This window comes from Onychomys torridus, chromosome 1 (genome assembly GCF_903995425.1).
Source record: "Onychomys torridus chromosome 1, mOncTor1.1, whole genome shotgun sequence".
Lineage (NCBI taxonomy): Eukaryota > Metazoa > Chordata > Mammalia > Rodentia > Cricetidae > Onychomys > Onychomys torridus.
In genome coordinates this window covers 126,190,317-126,210,561 of record NC_050443.1, presented here as the reverse complement: position 1 = coordinate 126,210,561, position 20,245 = coordinate 126,190,317, and the positions used below count along the sequence as shown (strand labels likewise).

Genomic DNA, 20,245 nt, shown 5'->3' with positions numbered 1-20,245 from the left:
TTCTAAACCAGACAGAGGCTTTGCCTCGAAACATAACAAGGTAGATGGCACTTAAGAAAAGATTTTGAGGTTATCCCATAGCTCACACACATATATGTGCACATACACTCACATATGTGCACATAGATACATATCAAATAAATATGGTTTAAACATCTTGTTTAAACTATCTTCCAACTGATGTCTCTACCATCTAGCTGCTGTACAGAGTCCCTCCACACTTCACCCCCTGCTGCCTAGCTAGATACACTTCTTACCTTCATCACATACCTGATCAAAACCCTTTGTGTGGCTCTTGGCCAGTACCCCATAGCCGGTTCACACCCAGAATGTCACATGAAGGATTTAAACCAAATGCCCAAGGCCTGGCCTCAGCTTCTCCTGCCATGAACTCTACTCTTTGCCCCAGGGCTGGGTGCCCCTCTACAGACAGAACACACATTTACTCCCTTCCACACATCATTCTGCCTTCCTTAGCCTCCCAAGTTCAAACCAGTCCCAAACAACATTTCACAACCCCCTTACCAGTCCTGTAAGTTGTAAACCCTTCCCTTCCTTGAGACCCCAGTGTACTGCAGTGGGCAGCCATCCCAGCCTTGGCCTGGAAGTCCCAACCCCCACTGAGGCTTCGGGAATGGTCACGCCCACAAGGCGGGGCTGAGGGAGGAAGCTGAAGACCCAGGATGGAGAGGAGAGGTCTCTCTTGGCTCTGGGCCCCTGGACGCTGGAGGTAGATGGAGCAGAGTTCTCCAGAGAACACCGCCGGACTGCGTCATACCTTTCCCAGACCCTGCAACCTATCGCTTCATTTGTAAGTTACCCCACAAAATAAACCTCCCTTTTAACTACGTGGAGTGGCCTTAATAATTTCACCGATAGTGTACTTTGTTTCTAGGAATGACAAGGAGGAATTTAGCTCACTAGTAGAACACTTGCCTTTTGTTTGTTTGTTTGTTTGTTTGTTTTGGTTTGGTTTGGTTTTTGGTTTTTTTCCAGACAGGGTTTCTCTGTGTAGCTTTGCGCCTTTCCTGGAACTCGATTTGGAGACCAGGCTAGCCTCAAACTCACAGAGATCTCCCTGGCTCTGCCTCCCGAGTGCTGGGATTAAAGGCATGTGCCACCACTGCCTGAAAATAAAAATTCTTAAACCGCTACTCCCACTAATTATGTGCCACTCATATGTACCTTCACACACACACACACACACACACACACACACACAGTAAATAAATAAATACAGTAAATCGAGTTAGAGTCTTCCCTATGAACTTAAAAAAAACTGACAGAATTCAGACAGCTACGCTGTCTACAAGGGACAATTTTATTCGGTGTACGTGTGCATGCACACTTACCATAGTCTGGATTTGAACTCTGGTCATCCAGCGTGGTGGCAAGCACCTTTACCTTCGGAGCCATCTTGCTGGCAGTGTTTTGTTATTTTAACACCAGGTCTCACCATGTTACCCAGGATGGCCAGGAACTTGCTATGCAGCCGAAGTTGCCTTCAGATTTGTAGGGTTTCTCCTGCCATGCACGCCACCCAGACAAATGCTGGTAATACCACCATACCTGGATAGCAATCTATCACTGAATCACTACACTACTCTACAGGTACCACACTGTGTATAGTGCTTTGGAATTTTGTTTATTTATTGCTCTTGGAGGTTGAATGTTCTTTAAAAATCATTTATATATTTATTTTTATTTATGTGCATATGTCTACATGAGCTTATGTGCACCAAGTGTGTGCAAGTGTCCATGGTGGCTAGAAGCATTGGATCCCCTAGAACTGGAGTTACAGGGGGTTGTGAGCTTCCTAATGTGGGTGCTGGGAACCAAACCTGGGTCCTCTGCAAGAACAAGTTCTCTCCACGGAGCTGTCTCTCCAGTCCCAGGCTGAGTATTCTTTCTTATCTGAAATGTTTGGGACCGGAAGTGTTTCAAATAGTAGATTTTTTTTTTAATTCTAGAATGACTGAACATATATAATGAGATATCTTGGGGTTGGGGCCCGAGTCTAAATGAGATATTCACTTGTTTTACATATATCTGTGCACACAGCCAGCAGGTGATTTAATACAGTCTTTCACTGTATCTAACTTGATACCCTTTAGTCCATGAGATGAGGCTGGTGTGGAAGATTCCTCTTGTGACAGCCTGTCAGTTCCCTCAGCTTTTAGAGTAATTTTGAAGTTGAGATTTCTGGACTGAAGGTGCCCAGCCTGTATTTGTTGAGCATTTTCTCTGAGCCACACATGACTCTCTGACGTCATCTAGACTAACTGGGATTGTTGCAGTGACTTTTTGATGCAGGTACCATTATTACACCACCTCACAGACAGATAGCAGCTCAAGTCTGAAGTCACTGGCCAAGAGGCCTGAATGCAGACTCTCTTACCCATTCACTGGACTGACTTTTTATCTACTTCCTCAACTCAACTTTCAGCTCCTGGGGCAGATGCTCATCTTCCTCACTTCTGCTTCCCCATAGGCCTCAGCTCACTACAAAGGGGTCCTGGATCACCAGCCCACCAAGGACACAGAGTGTCTGTCTGTCCACAGATACACACTGACAGTCCTTTCTTTTGTCTCCTGAGCGAGATGTACACCTGATTCCATCTGGGGTCTTCCACACCTACCTGTATACCCTTCTTCCTTGATCACTTCTCTGGCCCTTCTCCACACACGCAAGTGACATGAGGAAGTACAGATGGATAAACCTTAGCAAAATGGCCCGTCTACACTACCCCGACTTGGTCACACATTCAGCAGCAGGTACCCGGATGCTCAGCCACTCTTCCTTAGCTCTGTCAGCAATTACATGCAGCCAGATGCCCCCGAGAAAGCAAGCAGCAAATATTCTGGCATGTGAGTTCTCAAGTTGGTGGGTAAGTCCAGACCCCAGGAAATTATAAAGGAGAGTCCAAAAGATCCACAAATCCATATGTATACCAAACATCTCAAAGCAAATTGGTACATCTTGCCTATAAAGCTAAAACTATTTTTCCTAATGTATATTTTATTAACCACAATGGTGAATACAACATCCAAGTCATCTAAAAGCTTTTCTGAATTCATGATAGCTTTGAGTCGTTTGTTTTCCCAATAAACACATATAAAAATAATAACTAACTCTTTGGAAGGCTGTACTGTGAATTACTGACTTTTAAAAATGTCTTTGATTTCAGAAAAAGTTGGAAACCACTCAAAGCAGGTAATAATGAAGTGGCTGTATCTTCCAAAGGAGACTAAGGAGTCTCTGAGACTGTTCAGAGATCTGCTGGGACCCGGCTCTTCTGTCTTCCTACCCCCTCAATAACCAACAGTAGGAGGCCATGTTTTTCCTCCTTGGGTGGATAAAAATGTACTAGAAAGACCAGAAAAATGCCTTGGTGGATAAAGGTGCTTGTTGCCAAACCTGGTGACCTGAGTTTAATCCCTAGGTCCTAAATGGTGGGAGGGGAGAAACAACTCGGGAAGGAAGGCTGTGCTCTGACCTCCACAAGCATGCTGTGGCGTGAGTGCCCACACACACAATAAATAAATAAGAGGAGTAACTTTTTTCATTAAAATGTAGGTTTTGGGAGATGGTTCAGTGGTTAGGAGTATTTACTGCTCTTCCAGAAGACCTGGGTTTAGTTCCCAGCCTCACTCACAATCCTTGACCTCCAAGGGCACCAGGCATGTGCATGGTGCACATACATACATGCAGGTACTCACACATACCCATGTAAGATAATGGTGCTAGCCACCCACGCCTGATGATCTAAGTGTGATCTCCAGAAGCCATGGGAAAGTGGAAAGGAGAGAACCAACTCCACAAAGTTGTTCTCTGACCTCCACATGTGTGCTGTGGTTTATGTGCACCTGTACAGATACACACACCCACTAATGATAAATGAAATTTTAATTTTTTAAAAAAGAAGCAGATTCTGCTAGATGTAGTTTCTGACACCCCTGGGGGTATCTTGGAGGACAGCCTGACAGGATGGCACACACCTACAATCCCAGCACTTCCAGAGTGCTAATGGGAAAATCATGTTTGAGGCCAGCCTGGGCTACATAGCAAGAGTGTCTCAAACACACACGGACACAGGAATGTGCTGGAGAACTGAATGGGCTCTGCTTATTACAAAAGCTGCTTAGGGCCAGGCAGTGGTGGTGCACACCTTTAATCTCAGCACTCGGGAGGCAGAGGCAGACAGATCACTGTGAGTTTGAGGCCAGCCTGGGCTACAGAGTAAGTCCCATACAGAGAAACCCTGTCCCTGGGGGCAGGGGGAAGCTGCTTAGGGACCCAAGAACAAACACAAGGAAAATAAATAAGGCAGGACATGGAAAGCGGGGAAGGGTCTTGCTGCACCTGTCAGCTTAAGGTGCAATCGGCGTCTTCCACCCCATGACCACCCACAGCATAGTTCCCAAAACATGCACATGCAAGTTTTCAAGAACACATATGGCTTAACTTCAAGTCTTCATTCTCTCAAATACTTATTAATATCCCTCCATTCATTCCCGAGTCTTAATCAAACACCCACTAGCTGCTGAGTACTATATTAGGTGCAGAGAACACAGACACATCCTGCCCTTTAACAGACAAAGCACCTCTCTCTCTCCACAGAGCACACACAGAGGTATCTAGACACCACATCCACACAGGAACCCCTGCCTCTGCTAGCTGTCACACAGTGGGTCAGATGCACACAGCCGTCTCTCTCTGCTCAGCCGACCCAAACATTCATTTGACTCTGGCATACCCACTCAATAAAGCCATCTCTCTCACACACAAAAACTTCACCATGTCTTAGACAACATCGTCACACAACCCCCTTTCGGGAACACACACTTAGTGCACAGGAGGCCTCTGGTGGATAGATGCTTTCAGAGAATGGGTTGACCAAGATGCCTCTGAATGCAATTCTCATATACCTAGGCCTAATTCTACCACAGTGGGACCATATAGCAGTTACCACAACCTCTCCATAGCTCTAATTTCCCCTCCCTTGAATTAGAAAGATGGTTCAGGAAGGCTGTGGGGTGGGGGTGGGGCGTTGGTTATAGGAACTGGAGAATAAAGTTAAGGTTCTGGAAAAGTCTCGTAAGTTCCAAATGCCTTACTGAGGTCTCTCAGTGAAACGCACACATGGGAACTGTACGTGGGCACAAACCCTTACAGCTGTCTTCTAGTCACTCTGCTAGGCACTGGTCTCCAGTCAGTAAGAACAACACAAACAAACCCATTCACACATAGGCACCCAAAACACACTGGCAGACTCGCCGGCCTCTGCACAGTTTCACAGTTTAGGGAGCGCCTGAGCTCTTGGAGAAAAGCCGAGAAGGTGTCATGTTAATACACACAGTTCCTAAAGATGAATCCCAGAACACCGTCCAACGAAACAATCCAAAGCCCTTCCTTAGGTTTCCTGTTTGCTTGCTTTTTTGCTTTGTTCTGAGACAGAGTCTCGTGTAGCTCAGGCTATCATCAAAGTCACCATATAGCTGAGAATGACTTAAAGCTCCTGATCCCCCTGCCTCTACTTCTCAAATGCTGGAATTATGCCTGGGCACCATCCACCTGGCTCCTTCCTATTCATCTACCATAGTTACAATTACACAATCAAAATACTGAAGAACAGACTCCCCATACTCAGGGCTACGTCTGCAGACTTGACTCCTCTGGAGGTTGACCACATGCACACAGCCCCCAGGGCCACACTAGTTTGTGGACACACGCTCCCTCAAAGACTCCAACTCCTTGAAGATGCACACACACACACACACACACACACACACACACACACACACAATTGCAAAGCAGCCCCCAAGCAAGAAGAGACAAAAACAAATGTTACTGCACACACCTGCTGGGCAATGAGCTGCCACCCCCAAATCACTGGAAAAAAATCTTTCCTCTGACCATCCATCACACCAAATTAAAAGTGGCTCCTCCCTTCATCCCTCTAAAGCACAGACTAGCAACCCTCAGTCCAGCCTCCTTTCTTTCTCCTGTCAATGAGCTCAATCAGGCACACCTCTCTTACAAACTGGGGTGCTGGAAGAGACCCCAGCATCTTCCTTCAAGGCCCATTCCAAATTCTGTCCCACCTCCTAGCCTTATCTAGCCCTATAATCTCATCGCAGCCTGAAGCTGGAAAGGGCTTCCGTGTTGGGAGACGTAAGTCTCGCCTCCAGTCTCGCACCTGGGAGAGACTGCCTGCCATCCTGGCCCATCACCAAAAAGGTCAGCTTTTAGTCAGAACCTCAGCCACCCGCTGTAGCAACTCTAGAGATCCTGTGACAGAGGAGATGCACTATTCCCGTCCTCCTGGCTTCCTTAGGTCACAGCATCTCTGTCCCATCTCCCTTTCAGCCCTCTGGTGTAGGTCCATATGCGGATTTCTGTCCAGGCCTCACAGATCAATCCTTCTTCCAAGACAGTGGCTAGAGCCAGCAAACCCCAGCCCCTCAGAGGCCTTGCCCACTCGGACCTCTCCCACTACTTCTCAAAGGCAGGCCACCAACCCTGCCTTAAGCCACACAAGGCCCCGCCCAAGTTACAGGTCCCCAACCCTTGTCTCACAGGCCCTCCTACAGGCACGGCCTGCCCAGGCCCCACCCACAAGACCTTCCCATCCATTCACAAGCCCCGAGCCACTAATCCCTTCCGATCCTTACAATCAAGTCGCGTGAGCGCTCACCCTGGCCACGCCCCGGGCCACGCCCACACCGCCGGCCTCGGGGCTTACCTTGGAGCAGCACCCGCCGTCCTGCACTTGCCTGGGTTCCCTAGGCCCTAACACGGGCGCTGCCACGCAGCCGTCGACGGCTGAGCGCGCTCTCCCTCCGCCTCCCGCCCCAACACAGGCCAGCAGGACCCGACCAGCGCACCCCTCCATCTCGCTCCCGCGCCGGGACTCACCTTCACTGCAGAACTTGCCGCCGAAGCCAGTATGGCTGCAATCGCAGCCCACCTCGCCGGGGGCTAGCACCGTACAGAGGCCGCCGTTGGCGCAGGGATTGCGTGCGGGAGCGCACAGTGGGTCGGCAGCCGCGCCGCGCAGGCCCTGGCTGCCCAGCAGAGCCGGTGGCCGCTCGCCCAGCTTCAGGTTGGCCAGGAGGCCGCGGAAAGGCGGCTCGTACTTGACGGTGCTGAGCGTGAGCGCAGATAAGCGCACGTCGGGTGGGATGCCACCCACGAACAGGTCGCTGGCCACCTGCATCTCGCGCCGCTTGGAGCGCACTTCAGCGGCGCGGGCCTCGCCGTCCACCGCCAGCGCCGTGCGCCGCGCGTCGCGGGTCAGCAGCACCATGTGCCAGCGGTCGTCGGCCACCGGCGTGTCCAGCTGCAGCGTGGCGGGCTCGGCGCAAGACAGCGTGAAGCGCAGCCGCAGACGTCCGTCCACCAGCAGCAACTCCAGGAAGTCGCAGTCGCCGCCGTCGTCCAGGTAGAGCAACAGCGCGCGCGTGGCGTTAGTGCGCAGGCTGAAGCTGAGCTCGCCGCTGCTCGCCGCGCCCGCCCAGCGCGCGTAACGAGCCCACTGCCCGGGGCCGCCGCCGAATTCCAGGCTACGGACGCCCGCCGCCAGCGCCAGCAGCAGCAGCAGCGGCGGCAGCTGGGGTGGCGGTCGCCACCGACTCCCGAGCGCCATGCCTCCGGCGGCCCGACGCCGCCCGGCCCCCGGCCCCGCTCAGGCTTCAGAGCCGCGGGCGCATGGGGCGGGGAGGGGGCCGGGCGCCCCTCGCGCGGAGCGGGGCTCCCTCGCCGACTCAAAGTGCCATGGACCCAGCCGCCCGGGCTCACGTGCCCACGTCCCCGGAAGGCAGCGGCGGCGGAGACCCTCCCCCGCGGCGGGCTCGGATGGAAGGTGGGGGAGGGATGCCTGCGAGGAAACAGAGAGGAAAGGTTTAATGGAGGGTTCAGAGTCAAGGGGTGTCGTTGGTATCTGGCTCCCCACCTCAAACTAGCAGGTGACTACCTGTTTCCTTTTAGCACTTTCCTGTTTGGTTTTTGGAAACAGTCTCATCTAGCCCCGGCTGCTCCACTCTCCCGCCCCCACTCCTTTTGTAGCAGAAGATGACCTGGAACCCGCCTCCACCTCCTCTCTCAAGTGCTGGGATTACAGGTCTGATCAAGCACGGCCAGCTTCCTTGAGGTCTTCAGCTGGTCTTGACCTGCAGTGGTTCTCCAAAGCAAGAGATACCATTATACTTGAAAGTGCTGGGGGGCTAACAGTTGAAATGAGTGCTTGCTGTGGGCGTTATTGGTTTGAGGTGCCAACGGACGAAGAAGTGACTCCTTAGAGTCTATATGAAATCCAATGGAGCAGCGCTAACCCAAACCCTCTCTAAAGTCCAAAATTCAGAACCAAGGCCAGTTCCTGGACGGGGTGCGGCTAAGGCTGGGTCCTCTAGCAGTTAACCCCAGCCACTTTTCTGAGCCGCCTAACCTCTGGGCCTGGCTCCCACTTTCAGCCAGGGATAAGTCTCTCTCATCAGCTCTTGATGCTGGATAATGAAGTTGCTAAATAATTCATTGGGATTAATTAAATGTCAATTCGTCAATGGTACCACAGGGTTACCAGACTGGGAAGGGGCAAGGGAGAGAAGCCAGCCAGGACCTAGGTATCCTCACCCCAAGCCCTCACCCCAGACCCTTACCCATGAGTACAGATATTCACTTCTGTGCCTCCATTCCCCCCTACGCCACACTAAGACTCTCGATCTTATTTGGTGGTCCACTGTCAAACATTCAGTTTCCACCGGCCCAGGTCTTTCTGAATAAGGGTGAGTCACCCTCAACCTCCCTCCAGGTCTAGGTCCTCAGCCTCATGATTGGTCCCAGTACCTGGGGTTCTCTTCGACACTCAGCTTATCCCCCAGCCTTGGGCTGGGGAGCTACCGGGAGGCAGGCAGGTTCATTTGCATAAAATTGCCTTTCTGAAATGATTACCCTTGTAACGGGCTGTCAGAGAGCAATTTATACCCCACGACAGGGAGGGGAATTTGCATCTCGTTAAACTCCAAGTCGTAATTATTTATATCCAACAACCCTCCTGAATATTGCATTGATTTTATTTTGGGGAGGGAGGGTGGGAAGGAGGGAGAGAAGGAGGTGATGTGAAGCCTGGGAAAGAAGCAGGGAGGGGCCGAGTTTCAGAGGAGCTAGGGACAGGTGAGAGGAGAAAGAGAATGTGGTAGAGAGAGAAGAGGAGGGCTGGTGGGAAGAAGAGAGACAGAAGGTGGAGAAAGTCAAATTCCAAATTCAAGTGGCGTTTGTCATGGCCCAGGATCCAGGGCATTTTTACAGATGTTGTTTTACTTAGTCAGTCAAAGAGTTCCATTATTCCTATTCACCCTGGGGAAACCCATAGAGAGGAGTCTAGGGACTTGGCCAAGGTCACACAGGCAGCCAACAGCATACTAGACCTCAAGTCGAAGTCTGTCCAACTCCAGTGTGCCCAAGATAGAGGCAAAGAGCAGGGCAGCACCAGGCGAGCTCTCAAAGGTGGGAAGAGTGACTTGGGGGGCTAGGTCAGGTGGGAACTAGAGAGCTACCAGGGAGGAAGCGGAGGTGTACAGGAAGCAGCTAGGGCTGACTAAAGAACCACAGTAAGGGAATGTGTTCATAGCAGAGAGGGCTCTGAAGCCAGTGGTGGCTAGGGGGACATCTGAAATGCAGCTGCAGAGCTAGCCCCCCACCCAGCTCTTTCACCCTGCTTCTGGGGCTGCCCACCAGAGTCCTACAAGCTACCGTGGGGGGGGGGGAGTATCCTGCCCCAGCATCCCCCCAGGCAGCCCCTTCCGAATCAGAGAAAAGATAGCCAGGCCTGCAGCCCCCATTTTCCTGCAAACACTACCAGTTATATATAGCATGCTACCGCTTCTCCTCATTGGGTAATGGAGATAATTAGCATGCACGGGCTAATTAGCCAATCAAATTAAATGCAGCACCTGCTCCCAGCCTGATTGACGCCCTCACACCCCCCCCACACACACACACATACACCCTCAGCCCAGGGCAGGGGCAAGGGACCCTGAAGCTAGAGAATCAGAAAAGCCAAAACTTCCCTTCTCCAAAGGGGGCAGACAGAGACACCCAGTGGTGTCCAAAAGACTGACCATCCCTCCTCCTCCTCCTCCTCCCTTCACCCCTCCTCCTCCAGGGTCTCAGTCTGGCCCCACCTTGCTTCTGTCTGCCTCTTTCCTAGCCCCCACCCCCACCTCCGGACACTATTTTGGGGAGAGAATTAATTAGCTATTGATTTCCACTGGTGGAGGGAATGAGATTGTGTGTTGCTGTCCACTCTCACACCCCCAGTTGGGGGGAGGGGTGCCTTCCTCTGCCCCAGCCCCACCACAGTCCCCTGTCATGCTCACAACCCTGAGCCCCAGCCCTCTAGAGAGGTAGCGAAGGAGGAAGCCTGCAGAAGGTATCTTGCTCTGTCTATTCAGTCAAGAAGTTGAAGGAGGATGGGCAGATGGAGTAGAGGAAGATTCCAGAGGTTCCCAGGCAGGGCCTGGGTCCTGAGAGCCAGAGGAAGGTTGTCTGGTTGGGGGTGGGGTGCAGAGTGGTTGAGAATTCACAAAGGGGTGACTCCAGTTAACCTGCATGTAAAGGGAGAATAGAGAACAGCCTGGGGAAAGTGCCCGTCTGTGGGCAGCTGCTGTGGGCAGAGGCTGGGTTTGCGCAGTGCCTCTAGGGAGGGTGAGGCCAAAGGCTGGCCTTCAGACCCTCTGTGCTCATTGTTCATTCTCCTCACAGCTCTGCAGTAGAGACCTCCTGACTCTGCACCAGGGTCAACCAAAGGGAAGCCCAGCCCTCCTGGAGTCCCCTCTCTGGGGACCCAGGGACCCTTGGGGCAGCTTCGGGCTTGCGAGGAGGCAGAAACAGCCCCAAGAGAGCGAAGCAGACACCTGGGTCCTTTCCATTCCACCCTATCCCACAGTGCCCGCTTTCCCACAGTGCCTGGGACACCTGCTGCTCTTGGCTACTCCCTGCAGCCTTTCTTTCCCCCTCCAAACATCTCTGCTCCTAGTGTGCAGGGGTTCCTGTGACATTCTTCCTCGGGTCTCAACAGCAACCTAGGCTTCAGAGGTCGGCCCCATTGCCTTGTACAACTACATCAAGGTAAAGGCACTAAGGGAGATGTATAAGGCAAGGGCCCTCTCCTGGGCTTTGTACCCACAGTATCCAAGCACTGTCCCCCAAACCCATGCTTTTTCTCCAATGTAGGGACACTGGCCAAAGTAGACCCAGGGGCTCCTGCCTACTTATGGATGTCAACGCACTACACCCTGCCAGTTCCCTCTGCCCGTAGGCCACAGCTCCTCTGGGGAGTTGACCTTTCCCATGGCATCACAAGATTCAGCATCCTGTCATCACCCTAGCACCCCCAATGACCCACAGATGGCTTCGGGAGGAGCTGGGGTGGGCTGATTTGGGTGTCCTTGGGGCCTCTGTCTACCCTCTTCTAATGACAACACTCCCTGGTTCTCTTGAGCCAACCACAGAGCCCCCCCATCTTCTCACAGCCAGGCCTGTGCCACTGTGGCAAGTGACCTACAATGTCTGGGCTCCCCACTCTGTAAGGCGCCGGGTCAGAGCCTTGAGGCACCACCTGATCCCTCTCCTTGGCCCTAAGAAGCAGTGTCGTCACCTATGGTCACAAACAAGACAACAAATGGGGAGGTGGAATCTCTGGCACAGAGGAGAAGAGTCTGCTGGTCCCAAACTTAATGGCATCCCTCAGTCTTGCACCGACCACAGGCCACCAGGCGGTATCTGAGGCACAAGCCCACCTGCCTTCACTCTGGACTTCACAGTGGACAGACTCCAAACCCACCTCAAGACTAAACCATGTGTGGGGCTCTTTCCATCGTTTCCCTCAAGTGAAACTGAGTTGTAGAGAGGAGCAGAGACTGGGCTGGAAAGATGGCTCAGCAGTTAAGAGAGGAACACTGTCTGGCGTTGACACAGAAGACAGACTACAGCAGAGTTCACTAGCCTCTTATTCTAAACACTCCCACTGGACCCACCGATCCTGACCAACTGGACTCTCCTGCCTGGGCTCCAAGATTCCCAGTGCAGTCTGAGCAAAACGGATGCCAGTTCCAAGCCATCCTGGCAGCAGCCTTCTCTCAGCCTCCATTCAGCTGGCTCTCTGACCAGCCCCCACGTACATGCCTACACATGCACACACACTCACACACACTCGTGCATGCACGCGCACACATGTGCGCACACACACCTCCAGCCTTGAGAATGCAGCCTCTCTCTGGTTCTCCTCTCCTCATGCCAGCTGGAAGCGGGACAGCAGGGACCTCCCCCAGGCGCCAGGGAGGAAGATCTGGGTTTGCACACATTCTGGTGGCCCCAGAAGGCAGCCCGCGGACAGGTGGGAGAAGTGCATGTTTTGAGGGGGGAGAATTTGGATCAAGCTCTAAAGAAATTTGCCTGCGGTCCAAGCCATGCAACAGTGGAGTAGGCTGCCTCAGAGGGGGCAGGGAATGAGTTCCCCATCTGTGGAGGTGTACGAGCTGAAGAGGGATGACTGTTATTCAGAGACACTGGGCATAGGAAGAGGGTGGCTCTTGAGTCATAACAAGAGGACATCAGACTGTGTGGCCCAAGGTACCCTTGGGTTCATAATGGTTTCTAAGGACAATATCTCCCCCACTAAAGCCCCAGGCAGAACTGACAGGCTGGACAGGCTATAGTCTGTCTACCTCCCTGCTCGCCTTTCCAGCCCCAATGACCTGGTGAAGACCAAGGAATATCCAACAGTCATACATCCAAGCCTCACAGCAGGCCAAAGTATGCACTGTTAGTGCTCAGAAGCCTGGTTTCCAATGCCAGCTATACCTCTGTCAACAGCCATTAAACCTGTGTGGCAGACAGGCGGTGGTGGCGCACGCCTTTAATCCCAGCACTCGGGAGGCAGAGCCAGGTGGATCTCTGTGAGGTTGAGGCCAGCCTGGACTACCAAGTGAGTTCCAGGAAAGGCGCAAAGCTACACAGAGAAACACACACACACACACACACACACACACACACACACACACACACACAAAACCACCTGTGTGGCCTTTGGCAAGTTACTTAGCCCCTTTGGGCTCCCATTTCCTTCAGAATACAAGGTTAGAGTTCACTAGCCTCTTATTCTGAATACTCCCCCCTGGACCCACCAGCCCTGACCAACTGGATTCTTCTTCTGGGTTCCATAATTCCCAGAGAAGTCTGAGCAAAACAGATGCCAGTTCCATGAGTTGGAAATACTGTCAGCATCAGAATATGTGTAAAAGTGCAGCCTTGCTGAGATTTCTGCAGTGTGGAAGTGTGTTGGGTTAATGATTACTTGTAGAACTTCTCAGCCTTTTACAGCTTTGCAGCACTGCATGTATCTGGTATTTACTTTAATCCTTGCCACAGCCTTCCAAGAACTCCCCTGACAAGGGGATAAGCAAAGTAGATCTTAGTGAGGTTCCCTTTTACAAGAGATGGGGCCACACAGGTGACACCACTCCCAAGTGACAGGGCTGGGATGGTCTCCATTTTGATTCTATCTCACCTCTGGGTCCTTCTCTATTCTTCTAAGTAGCTTGTCTTGCCTAGGAAAGTGGGAGAAAGGATGAAGAGGCCTGAGGACAGGTGAGCATGGGATGCCAGCACTTGGTGTGTGCTCGTGTGTCTGTGTGTCTGGAGAAAAAAAGCAAGGGCCGGAGGACAAGAGTGGCAGCTGGAGGTGTGTGCATGTGAGGCTTCTGCCAAGTGGGTGGGGCTGTGGTAGTGGGTGGTGGGTGGGGGGCTGTGGTAGTGGGTGGGCTGGGGATGGAGATGTGATAGAATGGGGGCTGGAACACGGTCTATGGAACCTCGGTGGTGAGTGGTGGGAGGGATGATCACAGAAAGCACCCCTGTGCCATGCACAGCTGGGTCACACAGACCTGGGAGAGTGCACCTCAGTGATGCAGAGGGGACAGATAGTTTCTAGGGGGGCCTCATGAGTAAGCCTGAAGCGGCTAGAATGCTCTTGAAGGTGTCTGATAGGTGTGTGTGTGTGTGTGTGTGTGTGTGTGTGTGTGTGCACGCGCGTACATGTGTGTGTGTAGGAAAGAATATAATTTAAAAAAAAAATACCTGCTGCTGGGCCAGCAAGATGGCTCCTCAGGGAAGGTGCTGTTGCCAAGCCTGACTATTTAGTTTGATCCTCAGTATCTACATGGTGGAAGGAGAAAACCAAGTCCCACAAGCTGTTCTCTGACCCCTGCATATGCACCATAATGCGCATAACACACAAAAAATGAATAAACGAATGTAAAAAAAAATTTAAACGACTATTGCTGACTGGGGGCTTTCCATGTGCCTAACAAACACACCAGATGAAACAGTTCAGTCAAGCACACAGTAGGTGTTCACTAAATGCAGTTGCTGCTACTATGATTGCAGCCATCACGATCCTCTCATCCAAACCCTGAGCCATTCCCCTGACATTAGTATGGAAACACCCTTTTTACAGATAAGCAAACTGAGGCTCACTGGCAGACAAGGCACAGTCTGTGCAGCCTCACCCTCATCCACCCACATTGAATGGCGGCAGTGGTTTAAAAAAAAAAAAAAAAAAAGAACCGATGGGGTTGGAGATTTAGCTCAGTGGTAGAGCCCTGGGTTCGGTCCTCAGCTCTGGAAATAAAATAAATTAAATAAAATAAAAATAAAGCAGCTTTGAAAATGACAGGAAGGTGTGCATTACTGAATGAATCTCAGCAAGTCCACAGGCCTGTCAGTACGGAAGAGGCTGGGACAAAACTGTGCCAACAGATGGAACCACAATGGGTGGGTGGTGTGTGAGGACACACTTCTGGGAGTCCCCATGGGGGCTGAGCAGGAGCTTGAGTCGAAGGGACGGACACTGTGTCTCCAGTGTCAGGCAGGCCTTGTGTTGGGAGAAATGCTGGGCCAGAACGCAAGGCTCTGCACAAGTCCAGGGGTGGCTAAGGGCAAAGCTGGCCTGGAGTGACTGCGGTCATGATCAGTCGGAGTAGACTTAGGGTTTTAGAGCTTTCTGGAAATACGGAGAGAAGAGAGTGACCCATATTTGGTGAGAGTTACAGATAGGGCGCAGGTTAAGGCATAAAGGGTGTAACCAGACAGCCTGTGGGCTAGTGTGCACACATACAGACTTGGTGCGAAACGCTCAAGACTCAGGCTAGCATGTGGTGCATGTGATGTGGCAGGCAGAGGCTGGTGTGTCTGGGAGGTGTGCAGGCGTGGGCGTGTGTACCCAGAAGAGAAGGCAAGCATATACCAGGGGGGCACGTGGGCTTGAGATGTCTGTGAGCCTGGGTTGATGGATACTGGTAGAAGTTGTGTGTCTCTAACAGTAAGGGCTGGCCGTGCTTCGTCAGGGGGCCTGGGAACATTTAGGGGCTCTGTTTGTGTCGTGCACTGGAGCAGGGCACCTGGAGAAGGTCTCTGAGGCAAGCAGGAGGTGGCAGTCTCTCTGGGCGGGGAGTGTGGGTGATGTGCTGCTGGGGAGTTGTATTGTATACGTGTGTGTGTGTGTGTGTGTGTGTGTGTGTGTGTGTGTGTGGTGTGTGTAGGTGTGTGTGTGTGTGTAGGTGTGTGTGTGTGTGTGTGTGTGTGTGTAGGTGTGTGTCTGGGTGGATGCCACCAAGAGAGTGGATCAGTGTCAGGATGTCTATGTCACTGGCAAGGGTGGACAGAACAGAACAGCTGAACCTGAGTAAAGACTGAGCCTGGAGAGACATGGAGGTTCCTGGTGGCTATTCCAGTGCCTGGCCCCTTCCTCTCTGGAGCTGCTGTCATGTGGATTCAGCCCAGGCCAAGAAGCAACTCCCCAGCAACCACAGCCAGCTGATCAGTCCCGCCCACCCCTGTGCGGCTGAGGATGGAATGGGTCTGAGCACACTTCCCTTAGCAGAGATAAGGAGCCTCCCACCTGACCCTTCTCCCTGGCTGTAGAAGGAAGTGGTCCCGACTCTGAAGTCTCCATCCCTGAGCCACCCCAGGTTGGGGTGGGAGAGCTGGGGACCCAAGTAGATGAAACACCCACAAAGCAGAAGGCTCTACATGTAGTTAACTGACTAGCTGATGGGCCCTCTCTCTCTTTTTTTTTTTTTTTTTTTTCCTGCTCTCTCCTCTCTTTTTCTAGCAGAAGACAGAGGATGTAAAACCCTCCCCCAGAAGGAACGCCCAGACACTGGGAAGGTGGACAAGAGTGAGGGGCAGGGATGACTGGAAGGTCCTTGCCTACCCCACCCACCTACAATATGTGCAAAAATGAGGGTGCGTGAAAGCCGGAAGTAGTCAAGGGGGTTGGAGACCCAAGACGCACCCCCTCAGATTTACTTGAGCCTTACAGAGCTGGGCAGGATCCCCTTTCGCCATGGAGCACCAAAAAACAGCCCCTCCCAGCCCTGCCGGCTCACTAAGGCCCTAGATGCCTCTAGGAGGACAGCAGAGGCAGCTACAACAGCCCAACAGCCCCACACAGCCAATTTTACCTCCAGAGCCCACCCAGGTTCCGGGGGCTCATACTCTATCCCAGAGAACCCAGGGCAGACTGCTCCTTCCTCTGGGGAAGAAGGCTGGGACATGAGAAATAGTCCCCACCTCTTTGGGGTGGGGGAGTAAGCCCAGGGTCCAGCAGCTTTCTCTCCCCCTCCAGCACTCTATGACCAGAACCCTACCGCTGCCCCCAAGTACATCCTTACCCAAGTAGAGCCTTCTCCTACTGGTTTCCCTCTCTGTCACCCTCGGCCTTCCCCAGCAAGCCTCTCTTCTCTCCCTCAGGCCCCCCATCTTGTCCAGCTCTTCCCCATCACAGACTCAATCTATGCCTAGAGCATTCGGCATCTTCCCCTCTGCTCCCTCCTGATAACCTCCTCTCCCCTTGGCTCCCATCCCCAGCAGAGCCTTTTCTTCCGTGATTACCCCCAGACCTCCCTCTCCACTTCTCAATCCTCTCCCACGGAAACCAGTGTTTCTCCCCTGCAGACCCTTCAGACCACAACAGCTCGCAGCTTCTCTGACCCATCACTGCTTCCAGCTGCCAGGGACAGCATAGACTGGGGACCTCCCCCAATTCCAGACCCCTTCTCACAACCCTATGGATGTCCCTTCTTCACAGCCTATCCCTTCCCCCAACGACCCTCCCTCATCCCCTCCATTCGCCCCAGCTCAGGGCCAATGCCCCTTCCACAGGGAGTCCCCCAGCCTCCCCCAGTGGCTTAGCCTCCTCGCTGTCACCCAGCCAGTCCTCTCTACTCGGCGCCCCCGCCCCCAAATCCGTCCTTTCTGCATCCGCCGCCCCCTCCGACCCGCTCCCCTCCCCCGATTGGCTCCCGCCCCCCACCCGTCTCCGCCGCAGCCCCCCCTCCCATACCTGGTTCTGGGGGCGCCAGGAGCTGAAGGGTGGGGATCAGAGCCTCGAGACCGCCTGGTCTCCGGCAGATGACAGATCCGAGGCCAGCGATATCGGCCGCCTCACGCCTCTCGGTCCCCGCCGCGTCCCCGCCCGCCCCGCCGCGGTGCCGCTCCGAGGAGGATGCTCTGAGAGTCAGGGCGGCTGCTCCCGCCGCCGCATCCCTGCAACACCGACTGACGGCAGCATCAGCACCAGGGCCCGCCCCCCAGGCACGCGCATTGGACCACGCAGCGCTGACGGACAAGCGGCGCGGCCAATGCGAAGGTGCAGAAGCCGCCAGTCCCGCGGCTCCACTAGCCCACCTCCTCCCCCGCGCGGACCCAGGCGTCCCGGCCCCAGGGCATCCGAGCCCTTCCCGGCCTCTCAGGACTTTTGCCTAGACGTCCAGGTCTCCTAACCCATCCGGTGCTCTCCCCAGCTTCAACGTCTTGGGAACCCAGGTGCCCTAGCCCCCTCTCCTCATGGTTGGGTCCTTGGATCCCACACCCACCCGCCCCTGCCGGCTGGTCCCGAAAACAGTGCCCAGGGCTGGGACAAACCAAAGGAGAAGACTGAACCCCGACTTGGGGCACCGAGAGAGCTGGACCTGAGCGGGGACCTGAGCCGCAGCGCCCTCTGCTGGCTGCGTCCGGAGGCTGGCCTGGGCTACCTGGAACCCCCGGCTGCTAGTGGCTTTTTCCAGGCGCTCGCAGAGACCCTACCCATCACTATCCCAGCATCTTCTAGTCGGAAGCCTTCGGAACTGAACAGCTAGGGAGCTTTGCTGAGATAAGGACGAAGCTGGTGGGGGAGGAAAAGGCTGAGATAGTGACAGAATAGACCTAGGGGTTTGGGTTTCCCAGCACAGACTCCTGGGAATCCCAGGGTTTGGAGCCATCTCCCACCCCAGTGGAAGGCTGGGCTGGGACAGAAGATTAGCGGCTGGGTTGAGGCTACGCACACCCGGTTACTGAGTGCGAGGCTGATAGCATCCTCCCTTCAAACTCCTACCCCTAGCTGTGGATTTCAGAATGTGGTCCTGGGGTGCAGGTCTTCTGCAGTAAGAATGTCTGCATCGCCGTGTTTGTGTCAGAGTATGAGAAGGGAACACCCTCCTTCACCCATTCCACCGAGAAAAGGTAGAGCCTGCGCCTAGTGTGTATACCATTAGCTGAGTTGGACACGGGGCTTCTCAATGAGGCAGTGTGCAGGCGTGGGTGTGGCCGTGGGTGTGTGGCAGACCATTTTGCCAGTTCTCTCCAGGCCGCTGATTTCTGTTACAGGGCCTGTGATCTGCACAGCTGGTAGCAGTTGGCATTTCCTTAGCCAGAGGCAATATGCAAGAACACACATCAAACCACTTATGTATGCAAATACACATGGGGGCACACAGCCATGCACACCTGTCTTGTGTGTGCCTAGCGTTTCCAAAAGACACAAAGGGACACTTCAGAGATGCCTCACTATGGTAACTCACCACAGGAAAAACACACTCACTCAAGAACCTACATACTTGTGCACAAAGGTACGTGCACAGTCAAGGGCAAACACACACCCAAGGTGCTGACAGGGGACCTGCCCACGGAGTCACCCTAACCATCGGAAGCTACTTTGCAGAGAGTGGTCAATTCTTGAGTTAGTGGGTGTGGACACCCACCAGAGGACCTCCTTTGACAACCTGTAAGGGGGAGAGGAGGGGACCTAGCAGCAAGAGGGTATTTCCTAGGCAGTGGAAAGGGAGATTCCTGAACCAAGTCCCAGACTTGGGGCCTACCCTGACCTTGGAAAGACCCTCAAGCTGCTCCCCCCCCCTCCACCAAGGCCACTGGAGGAGGAAGAACAGGAACTGCTGAGTCAGGGCCTCTCTGACCCCCCACAGCCCACTGCCCCACCCATCCTCCACCGCTCCTCCTCATGTAGGCTACATACACACACACACACACACACACACACACACACACACACACACACACACACACCAAAATGCAGAGGGACAGACAAGCAGGTTCAGTGACCCAATGACAATGCTCAAAACCAAGGGATCTGGGTGGGGCGGGAGCAGGGTGGCACTGGTCTCCGGTCCCCACCCTCAGCTTTTCCCATCAAGGGCAGGAAAGGTCACCGGAGCCTGCCTCACCTCCCTGCCTCTCTCCTCTAGTCCGGAGGTTCCACATTCAGACCTCTCGTGGCAGCTAGGCCCCCACCACTTCAGAATACACCCCTCACCTACACAGGCTCCCACTCAGTGTGGACATTGGTGGGAAGCATGAGGCAAACACTCTTCTAGGCACGTACACAGTCCAGTAGGGTCATAGGGAGGGAGAACCTGCAGACAGGTGCAGGCCCCCCACACAGTTCTGACACATCTGAATGACAGCGGAAAGACAGGTACATGTCGCATCCTGGATGGGCAGAGATGAGCACCAGGCCACACCACACACTGGGAAGAGGCCAGGAAGGGGCTGAGGGTGGGCTGGGGAGCCGGCCAGGCTGCAGGGATGGAGGCAGCGGGAGGCAGGCTGGCAGAGCAGGAGCGAGCTGCTCTTCACAACACAATCGCCGTCTGTTGTTATAGCAACTCAGCCCCCAAATCGTGAAACGGATATTACAGCCTCCAGAGGGGGAAGGGCAGGAGGGGGCTGAGGACAGAAGGAGAGGCAATGTAGGGGCCTCCATGAGGACAGGACTAAAGCTGATCCTTGTGACGGGCCAGGAGAATGAAGTGACCCAAAGTAAGGACTAGGAGGCCAGAGGAAGTGGAGTCAAAAGGTAGAGATGGGCAGGAAGTGGGGGCTCTGGGACAGTGGGACAGTGCATCC

At 53.6% G+C, this 20,245-nt stretch overlaps 2 protein-coding genes across 2 annotated transcripts in view; one reads left to right on the top strand and one right to left on the bottom strand.

Moving 5' to 3' along the window:
- The window catches only part of Nrxn2 (neurexin 2), a 112,296-nt gene extending 94,670 nt beyond the window's left edge, over positions 1–17,626 (bottom strand). The window contains 2 exon segments of the mRNA XM_036203108.1: positions 6,920–7,880; positions 17,406–17,626. Of these exon segments, the coding sequence (XP_036059001.1) occupies positions 6,920–7,649 (730 nt within the window). The 5' untranslated portion in view covers positions 7,650–7,880; positions 17,406–17,626.
- Positions 7,712–18,201, top strand: LOC118577635 (nascent polypeptide-associated complex subunit alpha, muscle-specific form-like). Its single transcript, XM_036178092.1, has 3 exons — positions 7,712–7,865; positions 17,225–17,835; positions 17,866–18,201. Exons 1-3 carry the CDS (start codon positions 7,712–7,714, stop codon positions 18,199–18,201), a joined length of 1,101 nt encoding a protein of 366 aa, XP_036033985.1.
- Positions 18,202–20,245: the final 2,044 nt, after the last annotated feature.